This window comes from Neofelis nebulosa, chromosome 7, assembly GCF_028018385.1.
Source record: "Neofelis nebulosa isolate mNeoNeb1 chromosome 7, mNeoNeb1.pri, whole genome shotgun sequence".
NCBI lineage: Eukaryota > Metazoa > Chordata > Mammalia > Carnivora > Felidae > Neofelis > Neofelis nebulosa.
In genome coordinates this window covers 75,364,142-75,391,688 of record NC_080788.1, presented here as the reverse complement: position 1 = coordinate 75,391,688, position 27,547 = coordinate 75,364,142, and the positions used below count along the sequence as shown (strand labels likewise).

At 50.4% G+C, this 27,547-nt stretch overlaps 3 protein-coding genes across 5 annotated transcripts; 2 read left to right on the top strand and 1 right to left on the bottom strand.

Moving 5' to 3' along the window:
• Window positions 1-1,017: 1,017 nt before the first annotated feature.
• CIDEB (cell death inducing DFFA like effector b) lies at window positions 1,018-4,103 on the top strand. Its single transcript, XM_058738675.1, has 5 exons — window positions 1,018-1,222; window positions 1,520-1,664; window positions 2,760-2,909; window positions 3,162-3,352; window positions 3,520-4,103. Exons 1-5 carry the CDS (start codon window positions 1,182-1,184, stop codon window positions 3,656-3,658), a joined length of 666 nt encoding a protein of 221 aa, XP_058594658.1. The 5' UTR covers window positions 1,018-1,181; the 3' UTR covers window positions 3,659-4,103.
• Window positions 4,086-9,324, bottom strand: NOP9 (NOP9 nucleolar protein). Of its 2 annotated transcripts, none has more exons than XM_058738664.1 (10): window positions 8,970-9,324; window positions 8,301-8,759; window positions 7,440-7,550; window positions 7,055-7,196; window positions 6,746-6,938; window positions 5,914-6,054; window positions 5,400-5,525; window positions 5,008-5,244; window positions 4,690-4,795; window positions 4,086-4,357 (listed from the first exon to the last, which is right to left on the bottom strand). In XM_058738664.1, the coding sequence occupies exons 1-10, from the start codon at window positions 9,202-9,204 to the stop codon at window positions 4,200-4,202; spliced, it is 1,908 nt and encodes a 635-aa protein (XP_058594647.1). In that variant the 5' UTR covers window positions 9,205-9,324; the 3' UTR covers window positions 4,086-4,199. The 2 variants fall into 2 exon arrangements, with proteins under 2 accessions (XP_058594647.1, XP_058594648.1); XM_058738665.1 differs by having other exon boundaries at window positions 8,954-9,064.
• Window positions 9,325-9,404: 80 nt separating this feature from the next.
• Window positions 9,405-15,236, top strand: DHRS1 (dehydrogenase/reductase 1). 2 transcript variants are annotated; one of them, XM_058738674.1, is made up of 9 exons: window positions 9,405-9,605; window positions 10,031-10,205; window positions 11,354-11,497; window positions 11,659-11,738; window positions 13,056-13,188; window positions 13,503-13,649; window positions 14,191-14,260; window positions 14,576-14,656; window positions 14,841-15,236. In XM_058738674.1, exons 2-9 carry the CDS (start codon window positions 10,056-10,058, stop codon window positions 14,975-14,977), a joined length of 942 nt encoding a protein of 313 aa, XP_058594657.1. In that variant the 5' UTR covers window positions 9,405-9,605; window positions 10,031-10,055; the 3' UTR covers window positions 14,978-15,236. The 2 variants fall into 2 exon arrangements, with proteins under 2 accessions (XP_058594657.1, XP_058594656.1); XM_058738673.1 differs by having other exon boundaries at window positions 9,405-9,808.
• The last annotated feature ends 12,311 nt before the right edge of the window (window positions 15,237-27,547 follow it).

Sequence of the window (27,547 nt, the reverse complement as noted above, 5' to 3'; positions counted from 1 at the left end):
CAAATAAGTGTGTTATTGAGTCTCTTCAGTAAGGATTAGGAAGCTCTCAGAATTACACAGAATGCCTTCCAGTAAGACAGAAGACTGGGGCACTGATGCCCAGCTTGCCTTCTTCACTGAGGGCTGTGCTAGAGGCATTATACACACTTGCAGCCTATACGTGTCAGGAGGCTGAGTGGGCTGCCGCAGCCTCAAACACCTAGGCAGGAAAGCAGAGATTTACACTCATGTGAGGGGTTCAGTCTTAGTGAGAGTCTGAGCTTCCATACAACTATCCACAACTATAGCTGAAATCAGAGATGGGACTCAGGGCACCCAAAGCTAGTCTTGATGCCATCAAAAGGCAACCCCCTTCCCCTTCACATCTCCTTCACGCCCATTCAGTGGCCAAAAGAGAAAGGTGAGAGAGAAAGTGACTAATGCAGTGTAGCTGAAGTGAGCAGTTCTGGAGATTGAAGCCAGAGAAATGTTGAGCCGACCCCTCCTCTAGACGGAGGAAGAAGCAGGAAAGCAGGAAGGCCAGGGTCCCAGACAGGATCCTGGTGATCCTGCATCCAGGGAGCAGGATCCATCCTCTCCTCACATGCCACCCTGGCACACTGTCTCACCCTTCATTTCCTCCAAGCTCTGCCCATGATCCCACCCGCAGCCTGGCTTCCCCTTTCCTAATGCTGCAGTTTATGGCTTTCACAGTAGGTGGCAGCAAGTACAGTGCAAATCATGTATAACGCAGCTTCTCTAGGGTTGGGAGCCAGGAACTATTCCTAGAAATTCTCTCCATAGAAAGAAAAACACCAGAGACCACATTCCATCCTTACATAGTTCCCATTTATCCTCAGCACACACTGCCATCAGACAGACAGACAGACACACACACACACACACACACACACACACACACACGCACAAAAGCCTCATGAATTTTGCGGGCAACTCTGGGCCTCAATCTCTCCTCCACTATCCCATCTAGGCCCCTCCTTCTCTCCCTCCCCTTGGACTTTGCCCTTCTTACTGGCCAGGCAGGGTGGACCAGAGTCCGGGTTGACTCATCTCCCACCTCACTGGAGCTGAGATCCCAGCTGTGTAGCTGAAAACACCACCATTTCAGCCCCAGCACAGCAGAGAACCACACAGCCCAGAACTCAGTGGGAGAGGCAACTCCCCTGCTCCTTCCCTCCACCATGGAGTACCTCTCAGCCCTGAACCCCAGCGGCCTGCTCAGGTGATTTTTTAACCCTCCTTTCTACCCTCCAACTCTGAGGATAGGGCATGGCAACAAAATTCCATTCAGCTCCCAGGAGACTCTGATACTCACTGCTTCTCTTTCCTGCCCCCACTTTCCACAACGGGCTTGTCCAGCTATGGAACCACCACTCACCACCCCCACTCCATGGTCTCTCCCTAGGCTACTCTGATCTGCAAACCTAGATCCCTCCCTAACTCCCCAGGCACCCCACCCCATCATCCCTACTGCGTTCACCAAACTCCTCACTTCTTGACCTTTCTTCCCAACTACCAGGTCAGTATCCAGTATGAGCTCTGAGTTTGGCAGGAAAGTCTGGACTTCAGCTCCACCACCCCAGCGACCTTTCCGTGTCTGTGATCACAAGCGAACCACCCGGAAAGGTTTGACAGCTGCCACCCGCCAGGAACTGCTAGACAAGGTAAGTGAGCCAAATCCCTAGGTTCCTACTGCAGGGGCTAGAGAAGACTGAGAACTTACAGTGAGTGAGCAGAAAGGCTGAGGTTAGTTACATGGCTGCCCTCTGAGGGCTAAAGGGGGAGGGGGGGCGGCGTGGTTCAGCCCAATGACCAACGCTGTATTTAGGTTATTTCTTTTCCAGGGGGTAGGAAGAGGAATAGCTAGGGAGGGTTGGGGGAATGGCATTCAGAAGTCAGTATGGAATGGTGATTCATATGACAAGTCAAGTTCAAGTCCAGATCCTACCACTTGCTAGTGTCACACTGTAGGAAGTTGTTCAACCTATCAAAACTTTAGTTTCTTGGGGCGCCTGGGTGGCGCAGTCGGTTAAGCGGCCGACTTCAGCCAGGTCACGATCTCGCGTCTGTGAGTTCGAGCCCCGCATCAGGCTCTGTGCTGACAGCTCGGAGCCTGGAGCCTGTTTCCGATTCTGTGTCTCCCTCTCTCTCTGCCCCTCCCCCGTTCATGCTCTGTGTCTCTCTGTCCCAAAAATAAATAAAAAACATTGAAAAAAAAATTTTTTAAAAAAACAAAACAACAAAAAAAAAACTTTAGTTTCTTGATCTACAAAAAGGGAATAATGTTACACCTTTCTCCTAGGGTTGTGGAAAGGAGTCAAAGAGGACATGTATGTAAAGTCTACATAGATACCTGGCACTAGTGAAGACTCAAAAAGGCTAAGGGTCATTGTTACTGAAAACAGTTCTCTGAGAGTGGGGGACAGTGAGGTAAGACACTGGAGAGAAGACAGAAGGATGGACCTCAAGAGAACCTGACTAGTTTTTCAATTCCAAACCACTAGGATTGGCTCAGAGGGTAACAGGGAAAGAGGACAATGACAGAGGAGCAACTAGGTTAAAAAAAGTCAGCCCTTAGCGAGGGTCCCCCAGCAACTAAGCACCAAGAGCTGGAGCCATTTGAAGAAGGGCAGATTCCCAGGAAGTAGAGTTGGGGTGTCAACCAGCATCCAGAGCCAACCAGTGGATGTGGGGCAGCTGGAGAGGGAGGGGCATGGATAAACCCTGCCCCTTCCCTCCTGCTTCCTGTGGCTGGGCAGGCACTGGAGGCCTTGCTGCTGAGTGGAATGCTAACACTGGTGCTGGAGGAGGATGGGACGGCCGTGGAGAGTGAGGACTTCTTCCAGCTTTTGGAGGATGACACGTGCCTGATGGTGCTGGAGTATGGGCAGAGCTGGACCCCCAACAGGGTGAGAGGCCCATAGTGGGGCTTGCTGTAGGCCACCAATCCTTTATATCTCTCCCAAGCTTCTCTAGCCCAACCGTGATCTTGGGGGCAGAGACACTGGGAGAGGTAAGGGGTTGCCAAGGACACCATTCAGGGGACAAAGAGTCCAGGCAAGGGTGGGTCTGACCCAGTGCTGGTGGGGAACTGTGTGCCCAGTGCACACCATGGGTGTCAGGGTGTGAAGGTGCGTGGCACTGATGAGTGTACCCTACAGAGTGGGGTGCTGTCATACGGCCTGGGCCGGGAGAAGCCCAAGCACAGCAAGGACATCGCCCGTATCACCTTTGATGTATACAAGCAAAACCCTCGAGACCTCTTTGGCAGCCTCAATATCAAAGCCACATTCTATGGGCTCTACTCCATGAGTTGTGACTTTCAAGGACTCGGCCCAAAGAAAGTACTCAGGTCAGAGACCAATATATCGTATTTCCTCATCCCCTTACAGTTGCAGCGCCCTTAATTCCTTCTTCTATACTCCCCTATCCATAATCTCTCCCTTGTGGAAAACCCCCTCTATAGCCTCCTCCCACGTTCCCCCACCCATCCGACTTCATCTTGTCTCTGCCCTTCAGGGAGCTCCTCCGTTGGACCTCTGCACTGCTGCAAGGGCTGGGCCATATGTTGCTGGGAATTTCCTCCAGCCTTCGCCATTTAATAGAAGGGGCCGAACAATGGCATTGGCAGCGGCAGGGTCGCCTTCATCCCTACTGAGAAGGGGCTCCAAGCTGCTTTCTGCCCCTAGATTCATTCCAAGAGACACACTGTGAGGATTGTGACAGCATCAGCTTTGGAGATCTGAAGACAGTGCAGATTAGGTAACTCACCTGATTTCCCCAATGCCTTCTGACCCCATTGTGACACGCCCCATCAGCATAACGCCTTACACCCCTAGCCTATACCCTTTCCTGAAGAATGCTGTCCCTTCCTAGCCATCTTTCCAGCATCCCACTTACCTGGAAAGGCCACAAGCCTGTCCCCAAGAATCTTGACCCCACCCTGATCACTGCTACATCTAGATTCCTTGCAACTCCTCCTGTCCCTAAGCTTCCTAGTGCACTGAATTCAGCCCTTTCTGATTTTACCTTGAGATCTCTATTTCTTTATACCCTTTTCCCCAAAATAACAAAAGCATTTCCAATAAAAATATAAAAATGTTTATTAATAAGACTTTTGATTCCAACTTAAACTAAGAAGGGGACAGGACAGATATTCCCGCTACCCTCCCCATCACCCAGTCCCAGGTCCAAAGGCCTCAGTCTTCAAGTATTGAGTTCAAAGCCCTCCTCCGCTTGGCCACTGCCCCCTGCTGCTGTTCCCAAGCCTCTCGGCGCTTCAGGAAAGTAGTCAGGGCCACATTTCGAGCCACATGGTGGCCAAAAGGGTCTCTTATCAGCTCCTGGTTCCGCTCCCCTGCAAAGGGAATCACTCATGTTCAGTATCATCATGCAGTCACCCCCCGTGCTCAAAGCGACACTCCCTGGGTGAAGGTCCCTCCATTTTCCCTGGGCCCTGGGTTGGCCTCAGGGATAATACCTCAGTCTCCAAAGAACGGAAGCCAGGAGAGGGCGGGAGCACAGGGCTGCATAATCAGCAGAGGAAAGGAGGGCAGACTGCTAAGAACCCATGGTCAACACCACCCTTTTGAACTGAAGTCTCTGCTGTTTTTAAGTCCCCTCCCCAGCCACTCAGCCATCTGGAGTGAGGGAAGTTTGGAAAGGTTAGAGAGAGGTGCAGGTACTCACCTAGCTCGGCAGCAATTTCCTTCCGGGCCCCCAAGGTTGCTCCACTCCAGATGGCATCTAGCACTCGGCTGCCATGACGACTACAGGCCAGAGCCACGTATTGTCCCTGCAGTGAAACAAGCAAGGTAGGTCCCTCTAGGGCATTCCACAAAAGTGCATTGGGGAGGGGAACGGGGAAGTGAAGTTTCAGAAGTTTATGGGCTGAGTCAAAAGAGTCTGGGAACGATATATCCTCTCTGATTCTGAAGGACAGTCTCAGGGCAAGCTCATGTTCTCTTAAATGGATGTTGGTGGGGGAATCAAAGCAGAAACCAGAACCTTTAGGGTCTTAAGCACACGGCGACGCTGCTTGCGCGTCACGGAGGGGCTGGTCAGGACAGCATCAAGCACATGGGAGCCAGCAGGGTTCTGGGCGAGAGTCAGAAGTTGTGGTCCTGTCAAGGCACCCAGACTTCGAAGTACGATACCAGGGCTAGAGAAGTGCAGCAGATGCTGAAGCAGAAGAGACCCAAGGACTGTCACTTCCCCCAGAGCCCTGGCCGTGGCCATTTCCACCTGGTAGGACAGAAACAGGGATTTAGGAGGCAGCCACCAAAGTGCCACCCCCACCTGGATGAAGCCAGAGATCCCCACACCCTCACCACAAGGGTGAAGGACTTTTTAAACCCTGGCCCCAATTAGTCAATGACTTGGCCCCTCTCCTACCTCACCTGGTGCTCTGCGGGCACTGCCCCTTCCTCCTCTGCCAGTCTATAGTATACCTCATAAGCCGTCAAAGTGGCAAAGAGAGGCACACAAGCCACTTGCCGGGAAGGGGGCTCCGCACAGTGGAATGCCTAGAGGAGAAGACAAAACATGATGAATCGGAGAGCTACCTCATCCCTAACCCCGACTCTCTAGACAGAGGAAAGCATTCAGGAGATGTGAGAATGTAAGCTGCGTAAGGGCAGGATCTCATCTGCCTTGCTGTATCTCCAGCCCCTATACACATAACAGGGGTTGAATAAACATTTATTCCTTAAATAAACTGCTCTCTTAGTTCTGGGAGACAGTTTTCATTCCAGGGCTATGTGATGGGTTTGGCCTCATTTCTCCCTGGATCTGTGAACTCCCTGGATATTAGACCTCTTGAGTCCAGAGATATAACCACTGAAGATGAGAGAGGTCCTAACAGGTGGAATTTGAACTGAGGGCATAAACAGGTTGGGGGCAACACCTACTCACCTCCAACAACAGCTGCAGGACCCGGGCTTGGTGGGCCCCAACTCTGCGGCAGGCCCCCACCAGGGCAATGACCACCCCCGGGTGACCTTGAGCCAGCACAGCTTCCAGGGCAGGGCTCAGCTCCTCAAACACGGGGGACAGCTGAGGGGAGACACAGAATGAGGAATCTTTGGCATTCTGTAACAGTGGACTGAGTTATTCAGAGAAATCTTCCTGCTGAAAACAACTAGAAGTGCTAGATAAGCACGGCCAATATCAGAATTTGGGTTTGGCCAGATGAAGTCTAGGACAAGGGGGCAGTCTTAGAGGTGCTGCCTCACATGAGGGAAGCAGCAATACTTTAAATGGCCACACTCTCAAGATAAGGGGATACTGGAATCAAATCTGCCCTTCTAGGGGTGCCTAGCTATCTCCGTCAGCAGAGCACACAGCTCTTGATCTTGGGTTGTGAGTTCAAGCCCCACATTTGGTGTAGAGATTACTTAAAAATAAAATCTTAAAAAAAAAAAAAAATCTACCCTTCTACCCCAACTCCCAACTCTGTATTGCTACAGATAGTTGACCACAAACACGGGTCATGGAACCTCAAGCTGCATATTTGGATTAAACCAGTCGCCTGCTGGTACTGGAACCCGAGAAGCCAAAACAAATCCTTTCTGAGAAGGCACTTTCGTCATAAGCTCTGAGTAACCCCTAGGAATAACTTCAAGGGGAATGGCCAGCACACACTCAGAGATGCAGAGACAGGCACACAATAAAATAAGGCACAATGAACAAAAACTAGCAAAAATAACAGAGCACAGAAACAGATCTGGCCCCACTCTCAACTCACCAGCTCAGCGGTAGTAACAGCATCCAGTAAACGCTGCAAAGGGAAGTTGGCAATGGGGTGTGCAGCCAGGGTCTGCAGCTGCCCTTGGAAGTGATCCTCAAAGAGGCTCTGGAGCCTCAGGGGCTCCAACACCAGCAGCACTTGCTCCAGGAGTCTGGAGCTCGTCTGATCCCGCAGAAATAGCAGTAGGGGGCTAGGGACAAGGAGAAGGTGATCAAGCAGCCTTTACTGCATCTAAAATACCCATATCACTTCATTCACTTCACACAGCCTCATCAACTTTGGTGGACCCTGAGGCCTAGACCATACCTGCCATCTGCTGAGGAATTGCGGCTACTCAGATAGCCAATCACAGCATTGCAAAGCTGAGCACAAAACTGGGGCAGTTTGCGGTGTAAGATTTGTAAGGCCACTTGAAGGCAGAAGCTGGAGATCTTGTCAGTGATAAATACTGAGGGAAAGGGCAGAAAAAATAAAAGCAGCTCTTCCAAAATCCAGACAACCTGTACAACCTCAAACCTCAAGCAAAAGATATCAGGGACTTTGGACGTAAAAGCTCTATACAGAGTCTTTGCAATATCAAACCCGATCAGATTTGAAAAGGAATAAGACTGATCGAAGTAAGGGCCTCAGATAATGACAGTTCACCTCTAGAAAAGCAGGTCCTAGACCCTCCTCCTTTTTCCCTCCTTACCAGCAATGTCCTTCAGAAAGCAGGAGCTCAGGTCCTGAAGGCGATTCAAGAAGGTTTCAGGGACCTCAAAATCAGATGGCTTACCTTCCCGAGTTGGGGCCCTTTGGGCTTCTGAAAGAAGACCAAGAACACGTGCAGTGCTGGGATCACAAACTACCATCCAGGAGGGAGAATAATCCCATAGATGAGCAAGGATTCAGCTTGGAGATGCAGAACACATATGAATACCTCTTCTCATCTGGATGACTAAACAGAGACTACGTTTCTGTTTTAATTTTTCTAAGAAATTTCAACAGCTCCCCAGTGGTCCGTAGAAGATAGGCCAAACTCTCAGGACTTCAAGGCCTCATCTAAACTCTCTAACCTTATTTCCCACAGTTTTTCAAACTGTAGGTCGCTGCCTACAAATGCATCATAAAATCACTTTAGTGGATCTTAACGAGCAATTTTTCAATAGAATAGAATAGAATAAAACAGAAAAGAAAATATCAGAATGGGTTGTATATATATTAACTTCTCAAAGTTCTGCTTGAGTCCAATATATGTATATATACACAGACGCATGTTCAGTGATGTTTAAAACAAAAAAAATCTGTGAGTTGTGGTTTAAAAAAATTTGACACCCATTCCTCATGAATCACCTCTTACCCCTGGCCTATTCTACTAGCTGTCCCCCAAACACACCTATGCATCCTCACGTATGGGCCTCTGTGTGCACTAATCTTTGGCCTGTTAAGTCTTGTCCTAATTTCTCTGCTAATTCTTTAAGGTCAGCAAGAATTACTCTTCTGCTTACTCTCTTCTACTGGACTTCCTAAACTCTCCTCTCCTCTACATCCACTTCCCTCTTGTAATACTTACCAGGTGACTGAGAGCCACGGTGCCTGGTTCTCTCAGACTCCAGAAGAGTCCCTCCCAACACCTGTAGCAGAGTTCTGACCACGAAGCTGCCATGTGTGTCTCCACAGTAGAAAAGAAAATCATCACACACCTCGGAGGCTAGTCCCAAAACCAGCTCCTCCAGAGTCTCCAAGGGACCATCCTTGCCATCCTCCTCCTCTTCCACGTCCTCCTCCTCTTTCTCTGCAGGGCTCCCCAGCAATCGAGGCAGCTGCAGCAAAGCACTTTGCAATACATGCACTCCGCATCGATGACAGGCCACAAAGCGGAAGTTGGAGCGCAAAGTAGCCCATACTCGACACAGCGGTTTCAGGGGACTAAATCCCAGCAGTTCCTGCATAATCTCACTGCCAGTCCTGTTTGTGGCCAAGGCTAGGGCCTCAGCTTCCACTTCCTTCAAAACATTGTGCACCATCAGTTCTGAACAGACAAGAAAAATATTTCAGAGACTAAGAGGAGGATGGTTATGTTCCATTAGTTAACTAAAGGAGGGAGAGGGGAGCAATGAAGAGGATATGGGAGACATAGACTAAGTCCCTATGCCCTGGGGACCCATGAAAATTCTCCTGCCTATCCCAGAACTTATGCCCAGCGAATCCCACTTTTAGTCTCACCCTGAAGTCTCCCCACCTCGTTCTTCTCCGGTCTCAGGAGCCTCTTTCAGGGCTGACAGCGCCTGGCGGAAATACCCCAGAGCTTCGGTGCTCAGGTGAGGGTGCGCGTCTTGGGCTGGCTCCGAGCTTCTGTCCGGAGGCCGCTGGCGGCCTGGTGGGGGGCGCCCCGACCCCTTGGCCCCGCGCCCCCGTTTGTCACCAGCTGGAAACCGGCGCCCAGCCTTGTGGAGGGAGCGCGGACCCAGTCCCATGAGTGCTGAAGGCCGTGTCCGTCCGCGAAAGCGTCTCCAGTCGCAGAGGAACGTCACGCACGTAGAAGCGTGCCTGGTCCGGACCGAGTTTAGGAAGGCCGGCGTGCTTGGCGCGCAGCATATACGTCACGGTATTGGCGACAGCCCCTAGCCGGGTGACTGTGTGTGTTCCCAGGTCGCCCCGCCTCCAGTCGCCAGTCCTGGCCCCAGCACCGCCTCCCGTGCTCTCTGACCCTCTCCTCCAAACCCTCCGCTGATCCCGGACGGGAACGCGGGCTGGCACCCCAGCCTCACACTCTGATCCAGTTGCAGTCACCTGGTCCCGCCCCCGCAGCCAGAATCGAAGTCCTAGAGTCCAAGGACTTTGCCTGCTAGACGGCGCCGGGACTGCAGGAGCGCAGGTAAAAGGCGCGAGCTCCCTCCTGCGTGCCCGGGCCCCGCTCTTACCCCCGACCCGGAAGCCGCCCCTCCGGGCTCATCCCGACAGGGCCACGCCAGAGGCCAGAGCTCTGGATAGCCCAGGACGCTGCGTGGACCCGCCGTTGAGGGGCTGCCGCGCTGAGCGCCCCCCACTCGGTCAACCCCTTTCAGAGAGTCCTTATAGGTGGGTAGCCCTGGACAGTCCCACCGAGCCCCCTTATTTACTTCTTGGCCTGCCAAAAAGGACGAACAGCCTTGCCCTGGGGTTTGCACCGTTGTCCCGCTCTGAAACTTCTCTCTTCTCACAGGATCCTAACCTTGGCTCCTCCTCCCTCCCGCTATCCGGGTCCCCCTTCCACATACACGAGATGCAGGCTTCCCTCAGAGCAAGTCTTTGCTTCCACAGATTTTCCCCCCTTTGCATGTGAGTCATGGCAGCTCCCATGAAGGGCCAAGTGTGCGTGGTGACCGGTGCTTCCAGAGGTATTGGCCGCGGCATCGCCTTGCAACTCTGCCAGGCAGGTGCCACAGTTTACATCACTGGCCGCCATATGGACACGCTGCGGGCCACTGCTGAGGAGGTGGGTGCTTCCTCTGGAACAAGTGGGACACACACCACCTGAGGTAGCCCTTCCCATTAACCACTTCTTCCACTAATCCCTTACCTGAAACCATTATATTCCTCCACGAAATGTGAATACTTATTCAGACTGGAATAAATGAAGCCCATAAATGACTTCAGATCTGGTCAAATTTTGCCAATAAGTGAGTTTTATGAAAAAAACCTTCTGTTTGAAACCTTCAGGGATTTTGGAATTGCAGCTGAAGGGTTGTGGACCTGTGCTTTCCTTTATTTTAGGAAAGACTTTATTGAGCTGTACACTTTCACTTGACTTTTTTTTTTTTTTTTTACTGGATTTCAGTTTTAAAAAATATATTTGGTTTGCTAGTTACTGGGTGAAGCACTGGGGTTACCAAGATAAATAAGATGCCACTTCTGCTTTGGAAAGATAGGACCCAGCAGGAAATCAGAGGCAGACACAGAATGCTCTGGGAGCACGGGGGAGCAGTTAGGAGGCAAGAAGGTAAGAGGGTGGGAACTAGAGCATGGATCTGGAGAATAGGAGGATTGGTCCTGAATAAGGTATTTCTTCTTCCTTTGAAGTTAGAGGATGGGGACTCATTTGTGAAGGGTGAGGTAGAACGGAAAGTAGAAATAGTTCATGCCTGAGAGTTTTTGATTTTTCAGTAACTAGGCAGGAGCATTGGTGATGTGAGGGTAAGAGGGCCAGGACAGAGGAGAGGTTACACGTGAGTGGTGAAGAGTGGGAGCTTAGGGTGTGAACAATGGAAATGACCAAGGATGAGGAAGAAGAGAGATATTCCTTTCCCAGGAGCATCCCCCCTTCCCTATTTGTCCCTTGCCTTCCAGTAAGAGTGTACAACGACTTGCACCTGGTAGGCCTCCGTAAATGTAGATTTTAAGCTTGAGATCCCAATCTGTTTCCCTCTACAGAGAAAGGATCTAGCATTCCTGAAACTCCTCAAACAGACACCAGAGGGCGGTATTGCTCACCATATTCCCTCAGCTGCTGGCTTCGATTCCTACTTTTGCCTTCTCAGTGCCCCCTCCCCTTCTCAGCTCCTCCCAAGCTGGGAGTTGAAGAGGGTTGCCTTATGTCTCACACTCATGTGCAACTATAAGCTCATATCCCCTCTGTCTCTCCAGGCACAGTCTCGAGGGGGCCAGTGTGTGCCTGTGGTATGCGATTCAAGCCAGGAGAGTGAAGTGCAAAGCCTGTTTGAGCAAGTGGATCGGGAACAGCAGGGGCGTCTGGATGTGCTGGTCAACAACGCCTACGCTGGGGTCCTGGTACCCTTTACACTTTGATTCCAGCTCCACATCCCTAACCTCCCCCTCTGACCCCTGAGTCCTGAGTCCTTATCCCCACTCATTGTCCCTTTCATTATCCAGCCCCTCATACCTGTCTGCCTTTAGATCATCCAATTTACAACACTCCCTTTGCCTTCCAGGCAATTATAAAGAACACTAAGAAGGCATTCTGGGAAAGCCCTGCCTCCATCTGGGATGATATCAACAATGTTGGACTCAGGTAAGTGTTCCCTTTGTCCCAGGGTCTGGGTTCCCCTCATTCACTCAGCTGAGGGCCTGGACCATTCCTCATATGCCTGCCCTTGTTCTCTGACCTCCCCATCTCTTTCTTCTCCTTTTTGTCCCGTTTGTCTCACACCTCTGGAAAATTTCCATCCAGTTGGATCCGTACCTGGGAACATTGACTTTTACCTTGTTTCTGTCAGAACTGACACAACTGAACTTGCTCTTGGCCTCTCTCCGACCTCACTCTGCACATCCAAGTGCGTGATCGGAAGGAAGCCTCCCTCTTTGAATAATGCACACCACCTGTAGTTGATATTAACAAAAAAAAGAAATTCTTTTGTCATAGATCAAGAGAAGGTCAATGAGGGTGAGTGCCAGCCCTGTTAGCCTCCACATCCTCACTCCAGATCCACAGGCAAGGGCACTTCAACATCAGAGTTACACATACATGTGCATGGGAGTGAGATGAAACACAGCACGAAGAGTTCACCTAGCATGACGCACCACTTGTGTCTCTTTTTTATTGTTGGAACGGTAGTGCCCTCTCAGAAACTGCATTCCATGGTGGTGTGATCAGCCACCTGTGGGAGTAACTAAGAGATTATCTGAAAATCTGTGCCTAAAGCATTTTAAGAACACCCACAGCTTCTTGTGGAAATACCAAGGAAGCAGGACTAGAATCCAGTTGTGATTTCCAAGGCAGAAGAAAGATTATGAGGACAGAGAGGGATGGTCAGCCAAGAGGCAAGAAAAGAAAACCTAAAATGCTGATAATTGGCAGTTATGGCCCACATGCTTAGCCTTCCAAAGAGAGGCCTTCCACTCCCTCATCTCTTGCAGGTCAGAGTTTTGAGCCTGGGCAGAGGCCCAGGCCTTGGTCCCTGAGCCATGATGAATTTTCCAAGATAAAGGCCATTTTGTGAGCCTCTGGGAAGCCCACCAACATGTCCTCACCTCCCCCCCCCCCACTCACATAGACATTTACTGTGCCTTTCCTTTGCATTACCTTAGATTGGGCTTTCCTTTTGAAACTATAATTCTCTCTACCTGTTTTCACTCGGAGGATCCTGTTTCCCATGCAAATGAAATGTTTTTCTGGTTACCGAGTATATGTGTGCTGGGTTTTCCCTACATAGGAGAATGGAAAACTGAGTTTTTCCTTTACACGCATCCATTGGTGGTTCCTTTTACCACTGTTGCTCTCAGGAAGTGGCCTCTAGCCCTAGAGGGCAGAGGAAGCTGCCAGGGCTACCGCAGCCAGGCCAGCAGTGAACGTCATGTATTCCTTCTCCTTCCTTGCCCCACCTTCTAGAGGTCACTACTTGTGCTCAGTGTATGGAGCACGGCTCATGGTACCAGCTGGCCGGGGACTCATCGTGGTCATCTCCTCCATTGGGGGGCTGCAGTATCTCTTCAATGTCCCCTATGGTGTTGGCAAAGCTGCGGTGAGGACCCAGGAGCACAGGGGTTAGGGAGGCATCAGACAGTGATGGTACCCATAGCTCAGGAGATCCGATCCCCAATGATTAGAGTAGTAAGGCCCACTGGCCCCCACCTCTCCCTCTGCGCCTTCATAAACAGTCCCTTTGCCTGGGCTCCCCTTGGGTGGCCAGGGTAGGCAGCACACTGGGGAAGGTGGACAGCTGAGACAGGGCTCCTGAGAAGGGCTGGGGCATCCTCAGCAGAAGCAAGGAAGGCAGGGGAGGAAGGTGATGTGGCCGGGCGCCCTGGCTCTCCCCTGCCTTCTGTCCTTCTACAGTGCGACAGGCTGGCTGCTGACTGTGCCCAGGAGCTGCGGCGCCACGGGGTCAGCTATGTGTCTCTGTGGCCAGGGTTGGTGCAGACAGAACTACTGAAGGAGGTTGTGATGAAAAACAACAATGCTGATGATCCCCTGTTGAAGCAGGTTGGCAGGGGGAGGGCGAGGGAGGCAGGGAACGCAAAGGAATCAGCTTCTCCATCCTCAGTGACAAGACAGTAACAAAGAGGAAATACCCAGGTGCCTACTGTGGCAGGAGCAGGGCCGAGCAGCATACATACATTATGTCTTTTCATCCAGCAAAGGAGATATTATCTCCATTTTGCAGATAGCAATTCTGAAACCTGGAAAGGTTAGAAACTTGCTCAAGGTCATGTATGCCATAAATGGAAAAGCTTCCTTCCCTGAAGCCCATGCTGTTGACCCCTGCCCTGAACTAACCTAGAAGGTCCAGACATAGTTGACATCCCAAGATCCTTCCACTTAGGAAAGGCAGTGCATCCTGGTGCCAGGGTACAGGATGTACCTGGAGGTAGGGAGGAGTGGCTCAAGCATCTTCTAAGATTCTGGGTCCTGCAGGTGCAGTGATGAGGGCCTGTCTCTCTTGGAATAGAAGCTAAAAGTGGGAAAGAAATTCAGGCAGTTCTCTTGGAAATTAACCCTTCACTTCTCTGCCCCTTTGTTTCAGTTCAGATCTGATTTCAGCTCTGCAGAGACCACAGAAATGAGTGGCAAATGTGTGGTGGCTTTGGCAACAGGTAAAGCGGTTGGGGGCAGGTGGTAACAAGAAAGGGCATGGAGAATCTGCAGGGTGGTGGTAGCCAGTTCTGGGTCCTGGCTCAGGAGGTGGTTGAGGAATATGCCCTTCTTTTCTCCGGCTTCTGGAGACCCTATGTGGGCCCAGTTTGAGGTTTGGGAGCCGCAGGAAGTATAGCCAGGAGTCAGAGGCCTAGGAATAGAAAGAAAGAATTCTGGGCACCGAAGCCTGTTTCAGTGGTGCCCTGTCCCACTGGGCCCAAACCTTGTCACACTGCATCACTGCCATGCCTTCTCAGCTGTATTTGTGCCCACAGACCCCAATATCCTGAGCCTGAGTGGGAAGGTGCTGCCATCTTGTGACCTTGCTCGACGCTATGGCCTTCGGGATGTGGATGGTAAGAGCTCTGGCCCAGCAGCCAGCCTGGACCTCCCTTCCTCCGTTCCCTGCTCACTTCACCTTCTCCCACACTTTCTCCCCATCCCTCCCTCACATCCCACTCAGGCTCTTTAGCCTAGGCGGAGGTGTCTGAGGAGTGGGAAATGACAGTGTAACCCTTCTCTTCTTCCTGTGGTCCACAGGCCGCCCCGTCCAAGACTATTTGTCTTTGAGCTCAGTTCTCTCTCATGTCTCCACCATGGGCTGGCTGGCCTCCTACTTGCCTGGCTTCCTCCGTATGCCCAAGTGGATTATGACCCTCTACACTAGCAAATTCTAACCCTCCTGGCCTGACCTCACAACCGTTCTCCCTTGGGCTATGTGGTAGGGCCTGACTCCGTGAAACAAGTCAGCCTCTCCTGCCTACCTCATACCCTTGATATGAAGAGAAGACCTCCACTGTATGTCCTGGGTGAGCCCTCGGGGCCCTTAGATACTTCTTTATGCCTTAATTTTACTTGCCCCTACATTTTACTTTTTGCCTTAGTATTGAAAAACATCCTGCAGGCTAATAAACGTCTCATTTCTCTTTCAACAAATTTTTGACTGCTGGTTCTGTCTGTGCTTAGCCAGTGTTAAGTACCTGAGAGAAAGACTCCAAGACATACATGCAAGCTGTTTAGGTCCTCAAGGAGCTTGCTAGGACAAGGCCCCTTTCCTCCACATCTGTTCCTACTCTTCCCTCTAGAGCTGCCCAGCTCAAGGGCACCTGCTCTTCAGCTGCGAGGCCCGTTTCCACACCTCAGCTGGGGAGCAGGGTCCCTCCCCAACCAGAAGCTGGCACACCCCTATCTCTCAGTACTTTTCCACCCCCTCATTCCACCATCTCTTTAGGGATGCCTGCTGCCTTCCAGCTGGGCCTGCTCTTGGCACAGCAAGGGCAGATTCCTTGGTATTTATGATTTCCTGGAATTTGGGAGGAAAGTACTGGCCGAATCCAAGTGAGAGGCAGAGGCCGATGGCACCAACACACCCATCCTTCCTTGCAGGATGGTTCCACCTGAAATGCTCCCTGAGGAATTGACTGCGAGGAATAGCCTTGCCTGCTCCAGGGGCTGTCCCAGCCTGAGGCAAGGCAACAGGGGGTGTGTTCCAAAGGGGAGCCCAGGACCGTTCTGAGGGAGCCTTCCTGGCAGCAGCCTAGAGGGCCATCCACGTAATGGGACAGCTGCTGTCAGTCTAGTCTTTCTAATCTTTGAAAAAGGCAAAGTGAGAGCTGACATTTCCCAAAGCTGCCCATAGTGTGTGCAGAAGCCATGACCTTCCTGTAGCTTTCTGGGGACAGCGCTGCTTACTGTTCCAGTTGTGTGCGAAGGGCAGCTCACTGGCTTGCAAAAGAGCTATGTGCTTCTCTTCCAGCTCTGCAGTCAGTGGTGACTTCATATTTGTTGCTTGAATTTAGCCACAGTGAGAGTGTATATGCCGTAGAAACCAACAAAAGCTACTAATTAGGGCTTTTTGTTTTGTTTTGTTTTTTTTAGAGAGAGCTAGCTTAGCACGTGACTGGAACTAAACAAACACCCATCTATTATTTTTTTCAATGTTTATTTATTTATTTATTTTTATTAAAATTTTTTTTTAACGTTTATTTATTTTTAAGACAGAGAGAGACAGAACATGAACGGGGGAGGGGCAGAGAGAGAGGGAGACACAGAATCGGAAGCAGGCTCCAGGCTCTGAGCCATCAACCCAGGGCCCGACGCAGGGCTCGAACTCACGGACCGCGAGATCGTGACCTGAGCTGAAGTCGGATGCTTAACCGACTGAGCCACCCAGGCGCCCCCAATGTTTATTTATTTTTGAGAGAAAGTGTGAGTGGGGGAGATGCAGGGGGTGGGGGCGGGCAGAGGCTCCAAAGCAGGCTCCACGCTGACAGCAGTGAGCCTGATGTGGGGCTTGAACCCCCCCCAACTGCGAGATCACAACCCGTGCCGAAGTCGGTTGCTCAACTGACAGCCATCCAGACGCCCCGCAAACACCCCATTTAGATGACAGTGATCAGATAGCCTCACCACCCTCTCACCCTCTTCCACTTACCACCCTAAGTTCCTATTATCTCCTAAGGTCTGTGAGGGGCAGAAGCATTGCCTATATGATATGATAAGAATAAGGGCCTCCAGATCTCCTGCAGCCTTTCACAGCCATCATTAGAACAAATCCTTGTGCAATGGCATCGTCTCCTAAAGGCCGCAAAGTATTATGGGAAGAGTATGGGCTTCAGAGTCATGAAAATGTATATACAAATTTTAACTCCATCACTCTGGGAATGAAATGAAATAACATGTATAAAACGCCAGGCACTAGGTAGCCATCGAAGTTGTCAGTTCCTTCTCACAACAAATATTTAAGAGCGTGCTCTGCACCAGTCACCATTCTTGGCTCTGGGGGCACAGAGCATAAGACAAACCAGGTCCTGGCCCACAAAGGACTTCCACTTCAGCCCTGGAAGACCTTAGAAGTCATCTAGACCTTCCACTGATGGGAGGAAGTGACCCCCAAGGGTCCACACTGTGTGGAGTTAGACCTCAGTCCTGGTATCCCCAGAAAACAGAGGGTACAGTGTTCTCTCCAGAACACCACCCTGCTTCTCTCCAACAAGCTTGGAAACATAAGCAAGAGTACAGAGCTCTGAGGGAATGAAACGTGGACAGTGAGTTTTGATTGGAGGTAGAAGAGTAACAAGATCTAAGAAACTCAATAGTAGAGAGGCTCAGGACATTGAGGGGGGATCAATGTTCATTCAAAAAAAAGTTTATTTAATGCCCATCCTCTTCCCAGCACCATACCAGGCACCAGGGAAGACTATTTAAGTCTGTGAGAACAGTGCTATAGCCAAGTTTACACAGAGTACCCTGAAAATACAGGAAGAAGCAACTAGAGAACTGGAAGGAAGTGATATTGGCCAGAGACTTCCTCCAGCAAGGGCTGGACCAAGGGGTGGATTTCAGCTTTCAGGACAAGTCACTGAGGAAGAGTTCCCATCAACCCCTAAAGGCCCCTTTGGGTGACGTGAGAATGGGGTGGGGATCCAGGCAAGGTGAAAGAAAAGCCCACATGAGGGCCCCACAGGAGCCCAAGCTCAGTGGGCAAATCAAGATGAGGTGGTTGGGCCCAGGTCTGCCATTTTTCCTTCCTCATCTTGGCTCCTACCCACCCTGTCCTAACCAGAGGCCTTGGCACTCTCTCTGAGACATTTCCTGAGGCCCTTCAGCTCCTTGCCCCCCCCCCCCATCCCTGGGCAGAGCCCCCACAGTGAGCTCAGAAATTGCTTCATTGCAGCCTGCCCCCCATCCCGTCTGGTTCCTGGTCCTTGTCCCCTTGGCTGGTCTACCCCTCCACAAAGCCCCTCTCCTGGGTCCCTCTGCCAATGCCTTCTCAGCCCCTCACCCCATCCTTCCACTGCTCCTGCTGCCCCTCCGGCCCATCCTCCCCGGCCCTCTCCCTGGGCCCTGTGCTGAGTCTTCTCCCTACCCTTCCATCTCCCAGGCAGCTGGTGTCGGTTGCAGCTTCCTCCGTGCCCTGCCCTGGGCAGGGAAGGGCAGATGGGTACAGGCAGGCCTGTAACACACAGGTCTGGCTCTCAAAGTGCTTTTGGTTATCATCAGGAGACAATCAGACAACCACGGGGAGCCCCAGAGTGGGGACTCAAAGAAGCAGGAGGGGTCAGCATAGCCAGCTGCCCCCGCAAGGCCACACCCAACTCCAATTCCTTTCAGGTTTCACCTTCTGGGGAGTATTACAACATTGTCATCCCTGCCTTTCCCTGCAAAACCTCATCTCTGTCTCAGTTCCTGCCACCAGGTATCCAGGGGCACCGTTGCTCATCTCAGCCCTGATCCCTTCCTGACGTATGCCTCAGCCAGCCGCCCACGCCACACGCAATCCCGGGTGCCCCTGCCCAGGGACCTTCACAGAGCCTTGGGGCTTACTGTTTGACCAGGCTGACCTGGCCCATGTTAAGCTCATGTTGAGCTGCAGAGACAGAATCTGCCCTGATTGGGGCCTAAGGACAGGAACAGGCTGGCCCTTCTCTGGGTGAGTCCCACTGGCCTTGTACCAAGGTGCCCCAGGGTGCTTAGAAGTGGGCCAGCTTGCTTGGAGTAAGGTCAAAGGGTCCAGAGTCTGCCTCGACTTGTGTGCCAGAAGAGCAGAGGAAATGGAAGCTGCTTGTGCTTACCTTGATAATGGGAGAATCTAGGCAAGAAAAGGTCCCCTTTTTAGGCCCTTGGACATGGAGGAACCTGTGAGAAATGCTGGGTAAGAGGCAGAGGAAGTAGGGTCAGCTTGGTGCAGTTTCTGTTAGCAACTACAGACACGTATGCACCTGTACTCCAGTGAGCAGATCTTGGCTCCCCCCTTCTTGAAGAGGTGGTTCCAGAAGAAACAAGCAAAGCCAGAACTCCATAAACAAACAGTGCCCGGCATCCCCAGAGGGGCTCATGTAGGAGGGAGCAAAGGTGACTCAGCTCTGGACCTTCACTGTCCCTTTAACACAGCTGAGACAGCCAGAGACTTGTGTTATTGTTGGGGCTGAGAGAATTCGTGTTTGTTGAGCACCAGCTAACTGCTCTGCCTAAGTCTTACTTAATCTTTCCACATCTGCCATATGAGGTAAGTATTCTCTTACAGCTTTAGAAACTGAGGCTCAGAAAAGTTGAGGTACTTGTCCAGATTACAAGGTTTGTTTTTTTGTTTGTTTGTTTTTTTTAAGATTATTTATTTCAAGAGAGAGAGAAGGCAGGAGAGGGGCAGAGAGAGAGAGGGAGAGAGAGAATCCCAAGCAGGGTCCTCACTGTCAGGGTGGAGTTTAACATGGGGCTGAAACCCATGACCTGAGCCAAAGTCGAGAGTCAGACACTTTGGGGCCCCTGGGTGGCTCAGCTGGTTAGGCGTCCAACTCTTGATTTCAACTCAGGTCATGATCTCACAGTTCATGAGTTCAAGCCCCACATCAGGCTCCATGCTGACAGTGTGGAGCCTGCTTGGAATTCTCTCTCTCCCTCTCTCTCTCTGCCCCTCCTCCGCTCATGCTATCTCTTGCAAATAAATAAACTTTCTTTATAAGAGACAGAGGGGCGCCTGGGTGGCTCAGTCGGTTAAGCGTCTGACCGGCTCAGGTTATGATATCACAGTCCGTGAGTTCGAGCCCCGCGTTGGGCTCTGTGCTAACAGCTCAGAGCCTGGAGCCTGCTTTGGATTCTGTGTCTCCATCTCTCCCTGACCCTCCCCCATTCATGCTTTGTCTCTCTCTGTCTTAAAAATAAATAAACATTAAAAAAAATTTTTTTAAAGAGAGAGGGAGAGAGAAAGAGAAGATAGCCGACTGAGCCACCGAGGCACCTTGGGTTGCACGTCTTTATAGGAAAAGAGTCTGGCTTCAACGTATGACTCTAGAGGGCGAGGTCTTTCCCCCACATTCCCCTGTCTCTGCTGCTTCATTTTTTTGGGAGTTGGTTTCATTTTGGTTTTGGAGGACCTTTTCTTTTTGGCAAAGAGGGTTGGAGATTGGGCAGAATGGTGAAAGTGTTCCCAAGTTCACTCAACCCAAAGGTGTCCTGGCTAAATTTAGAGTTGCCCTTCTCTCATTTTGACTATATTTCCTTCCATGCCTCTGCTCCAGCTGTTCTGGTCCCTGAGGTGCCGCCTCCCCCCAACCCCAGCCCCATTTCTACCTGCCAGAATTTTTTCTCACAAGGCTCATCTCAACCTCCTAGAAACTTCTACCCTCTTCCATTGTTCCTGCCCTTTTCTGGGGGACCTATGACAATCACTTGCCTCTTGACTAGTGTCAGAGTCATAGATGTCCTCATACCATCGCCTAGATAAGGCTGACAGCCCCCCAGGTCAGGGGTTGGGTCTTAGACACTTCACACCTCCTACACACACACACACACACACACACACACACACACACACACACACACACTCACAGAATGTTTGAACCCTGCAGACAGAACAGAACAGTGCCTGGAGTGTCCACACCACCCAGTGTGTGGCTGAGCTCACAAGCCTGACGGGAGCCACAGGTGAGGGCCCCACTTCCCTACCTGGAATCAGGTGGACTGGGCCAGCCTATGTGCCCAAGACCGACCCTCCCCAGACTGCTGCTCTCTAGTATTCCTCAGCACTTGGCCTCGTCCCACTCACAACACACACCTCAGCCTCCATACCCTGTGCTCAGGGCTGCCAGTTGTGGGGATCCTGGGGACCTCTGCGGGGGCAGGCCCCTTGGAGGCTGGCCAACCCAAGACAAGTTCCAGAAACCTCTACTCCAGGACCTCCCTGCCCTCCGCACCCCCCTCCCGCCCCCCACTGAACCAAACCTGAGTCATGATTGAGTGCACAAGGGGACTGGCACACAATACTGCTCCTGTCAGCAATTCCAGGTATTCTCTTTCCTTGCTTGAAATTCTGAGGTTCCACAGCACTCCCTGTCCATTTCCTGCCCTGTCACTCAGACCTGCCCATGAGGCCTGAAGTGCAGCCATCCCTGACCACCCCTCCCTACCACCTTGCCCTAAGCTCCCCCACCCTGGGATCTAAGAGTCTTGGCTCCTCTCCTAATCCCTGCCCCAGCCCAGTGGGGTTCAGTGTGCTTGATCTGACCTTCACTGCTCACCATTCATTCATTCAGTCATTTATTCTCTCCCAGGATTCCCATCACCACCACCAACTCTAGGTCAATACCTTGTTTAATTCTCCTTGGGGCACTTATGACTGGTTAAAATCATCTCTTGTATGTATTTGCCTCTACAGGGTTTGTCTCCCTGATTCAAGTATAAGCTCAATGAGAACAGGGGCCTTGACAGTCTTGGTCACTGCTATGGGGTAAGCTGTTCTGAGGCTCCGTGATTATTGCTTCATGATTGGCTGGATTACGTAAATGTTGAGCAACCACTGTGGCACCAGGCTAGGTGAGGGGACATGCAGTCCAACTATCCTCCTTGGGTAGTTCACAGTGAGAGTAGAAATGGGGTTGTTCCACCCCACAGAATGAGCTAGATTGCAGGCACCACAGGCCCCACTGCTGGAGAAGCATAGAGGAAGTGTGCCACCAGCCCCAAGCCAGGGCTCCTGCTCCACACCAACAGCCCCAGCTCTAAGCTCCTCCCCTGGGAAATCTTACCCCCTTCCCTGGATAGGGCAGGTTCCCCCACCCATGGGACACACCCAGCACTACATCCCTCTCTTTAAGGGCATAACTGTAGCCTTACACTTGCTTGTACGGTTACGTGACTGCCTCTCTACACCATTTCCATCATCCAGAAAGTTTTACTGGGCAGCCCTACTCTGGGCCATTAACTCCATGAGGGTAGGGGCTGGGCCTGTGTTTGCCTCACCACCACGGCCCCCATGCCTATCATTGTGTCCAGCACAGAGGGCACTCAGTTGCTATCTGTTGAATGAATGAATGGGACAGGAAGGAGTAAGGGTTGGATCTACCCCAAGGTCCGCCCACCACCTTCTTTCTGGGACTACTTGTTCACCCTCTGTATTCATTTACCAATCACCCCTTATTGGTCCAGACACTCACAGTCAAGGCTTCTGTTTCTCACGTGGGCATAGAACCTCAGGGCTGCTGCCTCCTGGCACTACTCACATTTCCTATGCCCTACACCCAAAGCACCCCCTGGAGTTGTGCAGTGATGGTTGCCACTTGCAAGCTTCTTGGCCATATTCCTAACTCCACCCATGCTCTTGACATAGGCATGCCGGGTCCCAGGACCCAGAGGGGGTTCCACAGGACCAGCTAAGAGGGTCCTTGGCCTCACATAGGATTGAATTCAAAGTTGAGCCTGGAGGAGGTAAGAGCAGAGTTTACTGAACAGTGTAAGTGATAGAGAATAGCAGATGGGGTATCTGTGAGACTCAGAAAAGAAGTGAGTCTCTCCATCGCCTAGGCTTAGGGGTTTATATTGGAAAGGGGTCCAAGGGACATGTTTTTTCAGGCATCCAGGGTAGGGGCCCATCAAAGGCAAGTGTCAGGCATTATTCCATAAACCACAGAAGGTAGCAAGTATTGATGCCAGTGTCCGTGGAAGTTTGTTTGAAGCTAATGTCCTGGAACATGTTTAGGATCTGGTTCTTCTCAGATGTTATCAGGTGTGCAGGGGTCTAGGATGAAAGTCAAAGAATGATTAACTTTCTAGCCTCCCTCTTGGAAAGGGAGCATAGCTTCTTTGGTTTACTCATATGCAAGGGGAAATATAGAGCATGAGTAAGTGAGGTCTAGCACAGAAACAGCAGAAATGGAGCCTTTCTAAAATGGAGTCCTTTCAGCTTCCCTATCTCACTCTGAGCAATTTTAAGGCAATGCTGTCCTCTTCACCAAACCTGTGCAGTGCCTGGCTCCTGTAAGAAAGAAAGGCTCCAGTTCTGGCTCAGGGAGTTTTTCCAGCTTTTCAGCCCCACTTCCTGCTTGCTTTCCCTGCATCTCTTCCCCCATAAAACACCAACATGAGTCAGCATCCACTGTGCCCTGGCTCTATCATAGGGACTTTCCCTTTGAGGCCATTCTGTCTTTTGGGCCTGCTCTCCCTTCTCATCAGCTAGCTGGTTCCCTCCTTTCCCCCAGCCCAGAAGTGTGCTATGGGCATATGGTGGCACTGCTGGCCATTGAGGAATTCTCCCAGCCTGGCAGAAGCAACTGGGGAAGAGGGAAAAGAGAAAAAAATCCAATCGCTCAGACCAAGTGCCCAAGGAAACCCAGGACTCTGGGGGAATGGGCAGTATAGAGGATCTTCTTGGGTTTTGAACCATCTGATCCCCTGCTCCATCCCAAGGGTCAGAACCTTTCAGAACTTTGGGGCGGGTCCTTGAATGCCCTCTACCACATTGTCAAAGAGTGGTTGAACAACATATGCTTGATTATCTCCCATGATGGTAAGCTCACAACTCACTCACTCCATTTTCGGAAAGCTTTAATTATTAGAAAGTCCTTCCTTATAACGAGTCTATATCCACTCATTGGCCCCCCACCCCCTCACAGTCCTCTCTACTCCCTGTATTTCTAGGAGATGATAACCTCCTTCCCCGTACCTGTGGCTGGAGAGTTTAAAGTAGGAAGATCAAAGCTGTACACTTTTAGTATATATGTTGTGCTTCATTGACAAGTTTTACAAGAAGAAAAAAGAAACATTAGGAGTTTAAGAAAAGAAATTGTAAAACGTTATATATCACCAGATCTAGAACAAACTCCCCTTGACCTCAATCTGAGTCAGTGTCCCTTCTGTGGGCCCCTGGGCCCCTATCCTACTTTAGCTTACATACTGGCATGTCTGTCTCACCCAGGAGAACTGTTCTGTCCAGTACTAGCCACTAGCCCCATGTAGCTGTTTAAATGGAAATAAATTAAAATTGAATTAGATTAAAAATGTGTTTCCACAGTTGCACTAGCCACATTTCAAGGGCTCACTAGCCACATAGGGCTAGTGGTGACCATACTGGATGGCACAGACATTGAACATTTCAACACGGCAGAAAGTTGTCTAGTCTAGCACAGCACTGCACTAAGTCTAGCTCCTAGCCAAGATTTAAATGGGGCCCTGACCCAGGGCTCATGGTCTGCTTCCTCCCTCCAAACCATCTCTGGTCCATGACTGGCTCAGGGTTCTAGGGACATTGTAAATGTGTGTGTGTGTGTGTGTGTGTGTGTGTGTGTGTGTGTGCGCGCGCGCGCGCGCGTGGGCGCGCGCGCGTGTGAGCATTGGGGAGTGGTTGCATAGAAATAATCGGCAGGGGAAGAGGTGGTCAGCATGAAGAGAACCAGGCTTCCAGGCCTCAAGAAGCTCAAATTTGAGCTTCTGGTAATGCCCACTGCATAGGTGGGAGCAGCCACCCAGGCTTTGGGTTGAATCCTGGCTGTGTTTCCTCCCAGCTGTATGACCTTGGGCAAGCCTCTTAACCTCTGTGAAACCACTGTATGCATTCTTTTCTTGTTATAAAATATGGATACTAATACCAGCTTCATATAGGTAGTGATTACATTAAATAAGATGTCTAAGGGTTCAGTTGGTATTCAATTATTGCTTATTCCTTTTTCTACATAGAGGGCAGTAAAATCTCTTCCTTAAACATCATTCAGATCATAACCCTCGGCACCTGTGTGGTTCCCACTTATCACACACAGGAGACCAAATATAACTCCTGACAGCTCCCTTTGCCTTAAAGCAAGAGGCCTGTCATTCATTCCATTGCTCTTATCTCCAAAGGCACCTGGCTCTACTGCTATCTGCCAGCCGGCCAAGTCTGTTCTCCCCCTCCTTCACGTCACAGTGCATGCCTGAAATGCCCTTCCTGCCCTCTCTTTCCTAAACCAGGCCCTACCTTCTCAGAAGCAGATTCTGTCATGAGACTCACTTCCTCTCTTAAGCCTACTTGATTCAACCTTCCCAGTTTCAAGATTGCTAATCACTAAGAAGTATTTCATGCCTACTTCGGCTTTCAACCATCCCCTTTCCTCCTCCCTTGGTGACTAGGATATAAGACTGGCAAATCTGCGTCTGTGGGCATCTGTGTTCCCAGCTGTCTGGTTGCACATGTGAGTGTGTACAGAAGCAAACAAAGGGCTAGTGAGGTGGGAGAGCTGGACCAGACCAGACACAGGTCCCATTTGGCCACTTATGACATGGATGGCCCTTAGCAAGTTACTTAGTCTTTCTGAGCCTCAATGTCCTGAATATTTATCATAAAAATTAGAAATAATAATAATATTACTACTATTACTATTTACTGAGCCCTTACTCGGTATAGACACTGTTCTAAGCTAAGCATTCACATTAGGTCCTTTTATCTAATCTTCACTTGAACTGTCACCGGTAGTGATATTTTTTCTATGTTACTACTGAAGAAATGGAGACACAAGGGAAACTCAACACAGAGGGTTAAGTACCTTTCCCAGATCACACAGCTAGTAAGTGGCCAAACCAGGATCTGTACCCAGGCACCCAACAGTCCATGTTTATAAGCACTCTGCTTACTGCCTCCACATGTGATCCTTTGTGCATGCAAAACTCCTGCACAAAGACAACCAAGAAGTGGTGGGACTCTTTCCTCACTGGGACCACAAGTACACGAGGCCAGTAAAAGTGTCTCTTCTCCTCTGTCATTTGTTACAGAGCCCAGGAAAGGACAGACTATATAGTGGGCAGTTTGTATACATTTCCAGGACCTGAGAAAAATGTGGAAGAAATATAAAGAATTTAAAGCCATGCATTCTTAAATATGAGCTATGAACACATGCCACATGGACACACACTTCTCACAAATACATCACATATGCTCACTCATGCATATGCACTCACTGGCCACCTTGAACCCCATGAAGGCTCTCCAGGAAACCTTTCTGAGCTGGCCCAGGAGCCACAGAAGGCTTTTAGGCAGAGATGTGATATAATCAAACCTGCATTCTAGGAAAGTTGATCCAACAGCACAGAGAATGAACTCATAATGGAGAGGACAGAGTGGAGACGGGGGACATTGAAAAGACTTTCAACAATCTGGGAAGAAATGAGCTTAAATTCTAGTACAGTGGGAGTGGAAAGAGTATTTAAGAGATACTAAGGAAAAATGGGGAGGGAGTAGTGCCATTCACTACAATAGGAAAACATAAAGGCCAAAGTTTAAGAATGAATGGGAGACATACCCTACGACCCAGCAATTGCACTACTAGGCATTTATCCACGGGATACAGGTGTGCTGTTTCGAAGGGGCACATGCACACCCATGTTTATAGCAGCACTATCAACAATAGCCAAAGTATGGAAGGAGCCCAAATGTCCATCGATGGATGAATGGATGAAGAAAAGGTGATATATATATACAATGGAGTATTACTTGGTAATCCAAAGAATGAAATCTTGCCATTTACAACTACATGGATGAAACTGGAGGGTATTATGCGAAGCGAAATTAGTCAAAGAAAGACAAATACCATATGACTTCATTCATATGAGGGCTTTAAGACACAGAGCAGATGAACATAGGGAAGGGAAGCAAAAATAATATAAAAACGGGGAGAGGGACAAAACGTAAGACACTTTTAAATATGGAGAACAGAGGGTTACTGGAGGGTTTGTGGGAGGGGGGATGAGTAAATGGGTAAGGGGCATCAAGGAATCTACCCCTGAAATGATTGTTGCACTATATGCTAACTAACTTGGATATAAATTTTGAAAAATAATTATTTTTTTAGAAAAGAATGAATGGGAGACAACGATACCTCTTTACTTTCGGAGTTTGAGGTGTCTCTGGAACACCCAGGTGATATCCAATAGGCTTTTGAATAGGTGTGCACATATATATCTTTATTATTACAGCTCGTGAGACATCTGGGCTGGAGACACAAGTTTGAGTGTTATCAACTCCCAGGTGGTAATTAAAACTATGAGTGTGTATGACTTCACCCAGAGAAAGTGTGGTGCCAGAAAATCTGTGGGCCCAGGACAGAGCTCTGGGGAGCTCCAACTCCAAGCAGGAGAAGGCTTGGATTTGTAAATGTTCTCCCAGGAACAATGTGTGATGTGAAAGAGGGTGGTGAAAGGGCCCTGGACATCACCAACATTTAGGGGAGAAGAAGGTGAACAGATGAGAAGATTGGGGCAGAGGCGCAGGAGAAGCCAGGAAAGGGTGTCAAGTGGAAGGAAGTCGGCTACGTGAAAGCTTCAGGGATCAGTGGAGATAAGGACAGGAAACTCCACCAGTTAGATGTAGCAACTAGATGGCCAGTGGCCAGAATGAGGTCAGCAGGATGGCTAGTGCGTGAGTTCCCGGCTGTAGAAAAAACTTACGCAACTAGACTGCAGTTCTACCAGCTGACTGAAATTGCAGCCCCTACTGCTTGCGCGCGCCA

Bases quoted from the DNA above. Each gene is read 5' to 3' on its own strand.
- CIDEB (XM_058738675.1), top strand. From the start codon at position 1,182: ATGGAGTACCTCTCAGCCCTGAACCCCAGCGGCCTGCTCAG. The intron at 2,910-3,161 runs GTGAGAGGCCCA...TGTACCCTACAG, and splicing joins AGAGCTGGACCCCCAACAGG to AGTGGGGTGCTGTCATACGG. The intron at 3,353-3,519 runs GTCAGAGACCAA...TCTGCCCTTCAG, and splicing joins GGCCCAAAGAAAGTACTCAG to GGAGCTCCTCCGTTGGACCT.
- NOP9 (XM_058738664.1), bottom strand. From the start codon at position 9,204: ATGGGACTGGGTCCGCGCTCCCTCCACAAGGCTGGGCGCCGGTTTCCA. The intron at 6,939-7,054 runs GTATGGTCTAGG...CCTTGTCCCTAG, and splicing joins AATTCCTCAGCAGATGGCAG to CCCCCTACTGCTATTTCTGC. The intron at 5,526-5,913 runs GTGAGTAGGTGT...CTTCTCCTCTAG, and splicing joins TCCTGCAGCTGTTGTTGGAG to GCATTCCACTGTGCGGAGCC.
- DHRS1 (XM_058738674.1), top strand. From the start codon at position 10,056: ATGGCAGCTCCCATGAAGGGCCAAGTGTGCGTGGTGACCGGTGCTTCC. The intron at 10,206-11,353 runs GTGGGTGCTTCC...CTGTCTCTCCAG, and splicing joins TGCGGGCCACTGCTGAGGAG to GCACAGTCTCGAGGGGGCCA. The intron at 11,498-11,658 runs GTACCCTTTACA...TTTGCCTTCCAG, and splicing joins ACGCCTACGCTGGGGTCCTG to GCAATTATAAAGAACACTAA.